At 46.8% G+C, this 9,302-nt stretch overlaps 1 protein-coding gene across 1 annotated transcript in view; it reads right to left on the bottom strand.

The window, feature by feature from the left end:
- Positions 1-208: 208 nt before the first annotated feature.
- The window catches only part of SH3RF1 (SH3 domain containing ring finger 1), a 166,221-nt gene continuing 157,127 nt past the window's right edge, over positions 209-9,302 (bottom strand). The window contains exon 11 of the mRNA XM_012657141.1: positions 209-2,630. Within this exon, the coding sequence (XP_012512595.1) occupies positions 2,462-2,630 (169 nt within the window). The 3' untranslated portion in view covers positions 209-2,461. The remainder of the gene's footprint in view (positions 2,631-9,302) is intronic.

Below are 9,302 nucleotides of genomic sequence, written 5' to 3'. Positions count from 1 at the left end.
AGACTTTGAGCTTCTTGGAGAACGAAACCATACGGTTTATTAGCCGGAGAGAGAAAATGTATCACGGTCTCCAAATTGATTCTTGTAGACACCTTCTGTTTGAGGCATACGCACAGAATTTTTATGAAGTAAAAATTAGGTCAAATGTGTGCCAGGTTAAAAAAAAAAAAAAAAAAGCAAAATTTTAAGGACTGACACAAGGGACACATAAAGGTTGAACATCAAATTTTAATCTCAAAACCTTTTATCCAGTCCTCAAATTATTGACATGAAAAGGAATGATAAACTGCAGTTTTATCATTACCGTATCACTGCGTAACAAGCCCTTGTTACAAAATCTCCATCTACTGTCTCCAAAAAACCAATAGAAAACCCATACATTATATTACCTAATGATCTATTAACAGATGAAATTTTAACCAACTTTATACCAGGAAACTATTAACAGAGGTACTTCAATCACATAGCTTAAAATGTGGAGAAAAGACAGGTAAAAAATTATCTTAACCTGTAGTAGTCTTTTTACTTTTTAAAATTTTTATAAAATACACTAATTTCCCAAAATAAAGAATATTATGACACATTGGTGTCAACTTACACAGATGAAAGCTGATGCCAGCTTTTTTCTAACTAAAGTTCATTTCACCAAACTTTTATATATTACATGAATATCCAAGTATTTCTAAAAAATTCAACACACAGGAACATAATGTACAGTGTTTTATTTTTTAAAAAATGGTTAATTTAGGAATGATTTTATTTTCAACCACATAATATATCTTTTTAAGACCATGAAGCCTCTTGTCACTGCAAGAAGACTTTTTAGTTCACCTTTCTATTTCCCAGTTTTAATTCTTAAAAGTAAAAAAAAAGAAAAGGTTTATTCATTTAGTGACCATGAGGAAACCGTGGTAACGATCTTACTCACTACCAGCTGTCTTCCCTCCGTTTGTTTCGGGACTGCCCAGACCCACAACCGCGTGGCACCGCAATGACACTGGTGGGGGAGGCCAATGACATCAAAGGGTGGATATAAAAAGACGGGCTCAGCTGGATCCTGCCACAATTGCAAGGTGTGGGCACGTTCACTCTCGCCAAGCCTCCCAGAGCTTCGGCGCGACGGCCACGGGAGTGGCCTCCCGGATAAACCCGTCCCTGCCGTCCGTCTGCTGGGAGGACACGAAAGAGCATTTTCACTCATGACTCGTGTGACGGCCAACGGACACCTTGGCCAGAGAGGGAGCTGCGTGCACTCAAGAGGCCGTGGTCAGCACTGGCTTTAGAGTAAGAAGAGAAGACTGTTTACTGTACACCTCCTGCACCGGTCGATTCTGAGCGCGAACTAACCTCCCCAGGAAGCTGCAGTGAAATACACACACCACGCACAGTCTACGGTACCGCGGGAATCCCGTTACACATGCAGGATGCGGGAAGAGTCACAATGGATGAATGGAAACTTCACAGTGTTTCTTACAGCCTTTGACTTTAACACGAGTGCACCACTTACCACCACTACCTCACAAACGTTTGACTGTGTCCCGGGCATGCAGGTTACTCGGGGTCAAATGGGAAGTGACATTGCACAGTCATTCTCAGACAGTGAGTACAACTTCAATTTTCTCTACTTCCCAACAAATGAATGGAGCTGCTTCTGCTATAAAACTAAATATATTTCTGAACACATTTTCTCCAAGGGTTGTGCTTTATTCTTCCCTAATCACTTAACTGATTTCATTCTAGGAAAACTAAAAACCTGCAAAATGAAACTGAGGGCTAGGTCTTATTAAGGGTGATTCCGGACCAAACTAGAAAGATGGGGAGTCGCTAACTTCTCTCGTCTCGAGTTTCTGTCTCCCTACCCCAGGCCCTTATGGATACGGACTCAGTTGCATGTTCGGTTTCCCAAAGAAGGAAACCAAATTAGAGTACTGGCGTTTCTGTCTTAAAGAAGCAAAACATAACCCCAAATTATAATGGTGAGGGGCAGGGGGCGAGGGGGGGAAGATGCATTCTACATCAAAACGAATCTCTTGCTCTCAACAGGAGATAATCCAGCTTCTCCTTGGCTATCATTTCATAAATTAATAATTTCTTAAAATCATAATCCGAAGAATTTATCTATTATAAGAAAAGTTCAAGTTTAAAAAAGCAAATAAATTAGTTAAGCCTTGTAAACAATTGTCCATTTTAGTTATATATCTTTAAAAAAAAAAGTTTCTCTGTGTAGTAAATCAGACAGTACGAGGCACACCTTACACGCCAGATTCCAGAGCGACACCCCCCCACGACACCCTCCTCGCTCCGCGTGCTGGTGCGACCGTGCCGGGCACCGGAGTCACCCACCAACCCCCTAAGCAGCTCCCGACCGTCCGCACGTCCACAACTGTACTCTTTCCGTTAAATCGCTTTGTGCTATTTTGCCGTGTGATGTGACTGCTAAGCCTTCTGCGTGTTGGCTTCCTCAGATGTTTTCCACAAAGCTTCCTGGGAAAAGGCCGGTTTTCCCGTTACGTTGCAACGTGCCTTTGAACCAGCCATCCTCTCGTTTTTTATGAACAAACACAATATCTCCTTCTTTGAGTTCGAGTTCCGCCTCGCTCTGGGGAGGATACGAAACCACCACCCTGTGCCTACGAGAGAGAGAAAGAGATTTTAGTCAAGCCTGTTCAAAGCCGTGGTTAAAAACAATGATGCACCATCCGTCTGCACGAGTAGGAAATAGCACGAGTCTGTTCACAGCCGTGTGTAAAACAACGCGAATGCGACTATTCACTGTTGAGTGGAGACCGGTGGTAACCAAGGCAGGGCTGGGATGTGCTCCTCGGCCCACTCCTGACGGCCCAGAGTGACCTGTGCGGGGAGAACCATCCCTGTCCCTTCCTCGTGTTTGCGTCTTCGCCACACAGAAGGAAGAGTTTTGTTCCGCTTTCCAGGAAGGGAACCATTCCTGTCATCTCCCGGAGTGAACTAGTTCGCTGGTGAGACTGGAGACGCAGCTGCGCAGGCGGGCTGCCCTCTCCGAGCCGCCGCCCACGGGCTAGTGGGCTCCCTCCGCCTCTGTGTTCTTAGCACAGAGGTCAGGGCTCGGCCTGCCCGCTGGAGGTGAGCCTGGAAGTCTGTCTCTGCGTCCCTTACGCTGGAGTGGGACATGGGTGAGCAGCAATTCTGAGGGCGCCCATCAACCCTACGTGCCCAAATTCTCCCTCAGGACGGTGGCCCCAAGGCCCGGACATGGAGGGCGGGCCGTGCCACAGTTCAACCCGACACCACCCGGCGAGGCTGACGTTCTCATCTGTCAGGCCGGTATCGTGTCTGCCTCTGCTTGGCTCTCAGACACCTCGGACGTCAGTGGGAGAAGGTCAGTCATCACTTCAGAACTGCAGAAGCCTTGTTAGTTTAAGACTATCAGTCCCCCTGCCTGCACGCTCCTGCCCCCAAAGGCAGGGTTATGTTTTTCTGTTCCGTATCCTTTTATCCTTCTCCAGCATTATTTCTCTCCTTGACTCCTCTCTTGCTTTTCCCGACCACAGGGGAAAGAATGGTGTCTGGCAGCCAACCTCCGCGACGGCCCCAGCGGTCCGCGCTCCTTGGCGTCCACACCCGTGTGCAGTCTCCTGCTGCAACGCGAGGGATGCCCCACGTGACCAATCCACGTTATGCAAAGGACAGTGTGTGATTTCCGTGGCTAGGTCATAAAAGGCAACGTGGCTTCCACTTTCCTTTCCCTTGGATCATTCGCGCCGGGGAAAGTCAGCGCCATGTTGCGAGCACACTCGACATCTCTGTGGAGAGCACCACCAGTAAGGCACTGAAGCCTCTTCCCAAACCCCAGACACCCAGACAGCAGTGACGCGGCCAGCACCTTAGAAGCAGACCCTCCAGCCCCAGTGAAGCATCAGCTCAGCTGACGTCTTGTCTGCAACCTCAAGGAACAACCTAAGCCACAATCACCCAGGTAAGCTGCTCCCTAATTACCTGATCCACGGAAACTGTGAAATAATAAATGTATATTATTGTTTTAAGCTGCTGAGTTTGGGGAGTAATTTGTTACATAGCGATAGGTAACTAATAAATGACAATACATATCCTTCTCTGTTTGATGCTAAGTAATGGGTATTTCATCACAAAGGTGACTGAGTTCCATTTTTATTTGGTTCTCAAAGTCAGAAAATGAGTTTATAGCATCACAGGACCCACTCTTGACTGAACGTGAAGAATGTTATGGCTGGAAAATGAGAGCCAGACAAATTCTATACAATTCCCCAAAACTTTGGAAACCCATTGGAGCCTCACCCTTTCACCAATCCCCATTCCATAAAAACCAGAATGTGAGGCCAGGCATAGCGGCTCAGCCTGCAGCCCCACTGCTTTGGGAGGCCGGGGCGGGTGATCACTTGGGCCCGGGAGTTCGAGGTTGCGGTGAGCCATGATCGGGCCGCTGCACTCCAGCCTGGGCCACAGAGCGAGACCTTGTCTCTTAAGAAAACAACAACAACAAAAACCAGAACCCACTCATATTAAGAAAGACCATGGCAACAGTTCCGGATTATTACACTATAAAAAGCGCATCTCTACAGAGGCTAAGTGGCTGCCCAAACAATTCCTGAGCTCCTTTGGGCACAGGGACCAAATTACACTCCAAGATCACAAGGAAAAGCACACCACGGAGGCTGGCTTATCATTTCCAAGAAAGTTCCAGCTAATTCGAACATGAATATTCACAGAGCACAAGGCTGGGGGTTCAATCAAGCATGGAAGGAGGGAGGCGGCACGGCAGTGTGGGAGAAGCTCTGGCCTGGGGGTCGACTCAGCCTTTAAAGTCAGTCAGAGCAGTTTAATTTGGGGCTAGTTATCTCAGCCTCTTGGTCTCAGTTTCCTCACCTGTAGAACAGGACTACAGTGAGTTAAACAGGTATTTAACATGTAGTGTGGTCACATTATATGAATTATGCTCTTAAAACAGCTTTTGGCACATAGTTCAATCCCGCCATGTTTCCTCCCATTATGACCATGTGGCTTAAGCGGCGTGGCAGGGTCATGGCATTGCCAGGAGGTGAGGACGGGCCGGGCAGTGGCTGGCCACCTCCAACCAGGAAACAAACTCCGGCCACCACCTGAACAACTTCCTGATAAGACCTGACAAACATTAGAATGACATGGTTAGGGTTTTGCAATCCCTTCTCTGATATCTTTAAAAGCAAGACAAATAATTTCATCATGGATTTATCTGAAGGAAGGATCTAGATGAGAAGATTTCTCAAGTCTGATGTCAACATGCCAAAAATCCGTGTACAAAGTAATGATGTAGTTGCCATTTGGGGAAAGTTAAAATTTAAGCAAAGCTTTACAATTCTGGAAAAAAAATGTACAAGTGACTCAAAACATATTCAGAGTAGATCTCTTATGAGATGTATTCCCTACTGGCTCTCGGCGAGCTGCCTTGAAGGTGAGATGGAACAAAAATAGTTCTTGAAAAACTGGAAGTGAATTAGATTAATATATGCATTTTATAAAGTGCACTAAACCAATTTTGTCAAAAAAATTTTTTTGAGCTGTAACTGCTGCTGGGCTAAGAACATAATCTTCCTGCCAAGTTCCCAGTGGGAGCGAATTTTCATTGCTGAGTTTTATAAACCTCTGGGGGCGTGGAATGAGAACCCGTGTGCATAATGGAAACTGTGACACAGTCTCGATCACATGAAGACTACCAGGTGCAGCAGTAACAGACTCCATGTAGAAATCTTCCAGCTCAGACCCTGGTCTCCAGCCTCGTGAGCTGGTTCGCTCAGGGATTTCTAAGACAGACGCAAACGGCCAAATACTGGCACAACTGGCCAACTATTCCAGGCATGGGAAGGCTCTGCCAAGTAGAATGGTTACAGACCAGCAAGCAGACGTGAGGCACAGCTGCAGAGCCCTCTGCATCTGCTTCGCCACCCTCTGCCTCACTCGGATTGTGCTCGTCTTTTCACAAACAGGGCTTCGGAAAAGCTCCGAACCTTAGAAGTCAAAGACGACTCTCCAACAACCGCCATGGCACCTGCTGATCCACCTTCAAAATCTGCACCCCATCCACTCCTCTTCATTTTCACCATCCTGGATGACGACCTCATTACCTGTCACCTGGTCATTTGCCTGTCCTTCCCGCCTCCAATCTCGTCCTGTCCCCAATCCAGTCTACACAGATCCACATGTTAATATCCTAAGTGGCAACTCTATTTGCAGGTCCTCATTGCTAAACAACGTCATTAGCAGCTTCTCAATGCCCGTGAGTGAGGTTCACCGCAGCCTGGTACGCAAAGCCCTCGATGACTGGGCCTTAACCTCTCTATAGGTGCAGCTACTAGTATCACCTGGAGCAAACCAAACAATCCCCTAAGCTGGAGAATGTCCCCAAATATGGACTTTACTTCTCCTACTCATACCTCGGCTCACACGGGTCCTTCCACTGGGACTTTCCTGTGACGATCTCTCTGCCCACCCACACCCTGTCAACCTCTCAAAGCCCGGCTCCAGCTCTCCCCCGGGAAATCTCCAGCCCCAGGGCTGGAGGTAATTTCATAATTTATTAATCCCAGAGGCCTCCACGTATATTTCTTCCAGCACTTAGCACAGTCTACATGTGCTATCACCATCTGTGTCCCTGCCTCGGTTATTCTACTGGACCGTAAGCTGCTTGAAGCGTGAGATGATGCTAAATTCACTTTCTATGCCTCCTACCACTTAGCACAGCACATACAATAATTCTTAATAAGCATGCCAAGTGACAAAAAGGCCTAATTGTATAGTAAATCTGTTAAAATGTACAAAGCTCCTTAAAAAGGGATGGAATTCTGACACATGCTACAACACGGACGAACCTTGGAAACAAACACTACGCTAAGTGAAATACGCCCCACACACACGCGCGCGCACACACACACACACACACGGACAAATACCATACGGTTCCATTTATGAGGTGCCCACAACCGTCACGCACAGACAGAAGGCACAATGGCGGTTGCCAGGGCCCGTGGGGGGAGCGAGGGGTTAGCGTTTAATGCACACAGACTCCACGTGGGATGACAGAAGTTCTGGAGATGGGCGGTAGTGAGCAGTTACACAACAAGGTGAATGCAATTAATGCTCCTGAACTACACACTTGAAAAAAATGGTAAATTTTATGTATATTTTACCACAATTAAAAAATAAGATGAGCGAGTGAATGAATAAAATGGAAAGATTTTAAAAAGAGAGAAAAAATGCACAAAGCTGCCTGGCACCTTGGCTGTTGGACAGCAGCCTCCCCCTGCGCACAGCACAAAGCTGTGGGGCGATAGCGCGGCTCACACGCTCGGCCCTGAACGGGCCTCTGCCTCCCGGCGGCCGTGCAACCCTACCTCGGCGTTGGTGGCGGTGACCAGGGTGGAATTCGAGAAATGGCCGTGCCACACAAGGAAGTTCCACTGACATGTGATGCCAGCCTGCTTGGTTTAGGCTGTGCTATCCTAGCTTCCATCTGAACGGTCACTTGCAATCTTTCACTAGTATAAATTTTCTATTTCCTCTATTTTTCTGGCCTCTCTGGTGTTCTCTGCAATTCACATGTTCTTGTTTCTAATCTCCCCTGTTGTGGCCTAAACTGGCCCCCGTGTGGCTCTGGGAGGTACCCGGTCCATCGCCCTGGCTGGGTGGGTGACCACTCGCTGCCTTCTGCCAATTGCCACAGCAATCTCATCTCCAATTAAGTATCTCACTGGCAAAACCACACCAGCCTGCTCGAAGTCCAAGTGAATTATGTCCATTGCTTCACCCACTGGGCTCATTGTCACCGACTCAAGAAATTAATCATGCTGGTTAAGCCCGACCGCCTTTCTGTAAATCTATCTGTATCCAATTTGTATGTTTCCAGTGTTCTGGCTTAATCCCTGACCAAAGATCACAGGCTCCTTTCCAGTTTAGGAGATGGGCTTATAGGTATGTGGTTAACAATTTAATTCCTAAATTAAAAAAAAAACATAGATAAAGATGACTTGTCGTGTCTCCCTAAGCCCTTTATATTTTTTTTAGGAGGAAACAAACCAACCCTGCCGCACATACTTTCTTTGATTTGCCATCCCTTCTGAAATATTTTATTTCCACTTTCTCTTTGCAATTTCCTAATCATTTTTTCTCAATCCCTCTAAAATAGAGCCTAAAATATTTGTTCTATTATTTCTGCTGTCATCAATTATACATTTCCTGCCTCCAGGATATAGCGCTATTTCTTGCTTGTTTTCTTCAGTCTCTAACACACACAAAGAATCCTCCTGTTCCCCGGAGAATTCTCTGGGCTGACACAGCTCACTTCAAGGCTCATCCTTCCCTATTACGAGGTTGCTGAAGTCTTTATACCACGCGGATGCTTCTCTCCATGGACACATTGGCTGCCCTGGTCACCTCCTTCTGCTTTGGACACACGGGACAGGGTCACGGCCAGAGAGGAAACTGCAGGCTTGTTCTCACTACAATCTGTAGATGAATCCGATCTCATGCTGTCCCAATAGTACACACCGAAAAAGACTTCAATGAAATCCTAGCAGCAGCAGTTCTACCAACAGAGCCCCAGGCTTCTGCAATGTGCCAGGGCAAGAGCTGTTGACGTTTGTATTGTGAATCGAGGAACTGTAAGGTTCTGAAATGCTTCCTGAATCACGCTGATGTGAGAGTTGATCTCTCCTTCATTTTTAGTATTAAGTACTTTTTATTGTGTTGAAATGTTTGAAATATGAAAACGGGTAATCCCTAAATTATATATACTTGGTAGCTTTTAATTAACAGAAAAACTCATTTCCAGTGAGTAATAGAACATTTTCCTATATGTTTCCGTACATTTTTCCTGTTGTTCTTACAGTCAGACAGATCTACGAATCCAAGTTCAACAAACACTACTGCCACCGCTGCACGGAAGAGCTGCGGAGCGGTGCTCAGGCTGGCGATTGCGTGTCACATCCCATCGCACATATGGATTATCAAAACATAAGCTTGGACAGAGATCTTCTCCAAAGTCCCCTTTCCCACTTGTAAAAACCGCAGTGGCCGTATAAAAAACCTGCCAGAACATCCCAGAGTGCCCGGCCCATCTGTCCCATCATTAAACCCTCCATGTTCCCTATCCCACGTGCCTCCCTTGCTCCACGAAACGTCATCACCTGTCTGCAGCAGCAGTTCCGCCCTCTCAGATGAACTGAGCAGGAGCCTGCGGCTAGAAACGCTCCACTGGGGTGGGGGGGCAGAAGCCACAGAGCGGAGGGCATCTGGCAACTGCGAAGGAATGCGGG

Source organism: Propithecus coquereli, unplaced genomic scaffold, assembly GCF_000956105.1.
Source record: "Propithecus coquereli isolate 6110/MARCELLA unplaced genomic scaffold, Pcoq_1.0 Scaffold53, whole genome shotgun sequence".
NCBI lineage: Eukaryota > Metazoa > Chordata > Mammalia > Primates > Indriidae > Propithecus > Propithecus coquereli.
This window is presented reverse-complemented; position numbering and strand designations above follow the sequence as displayed.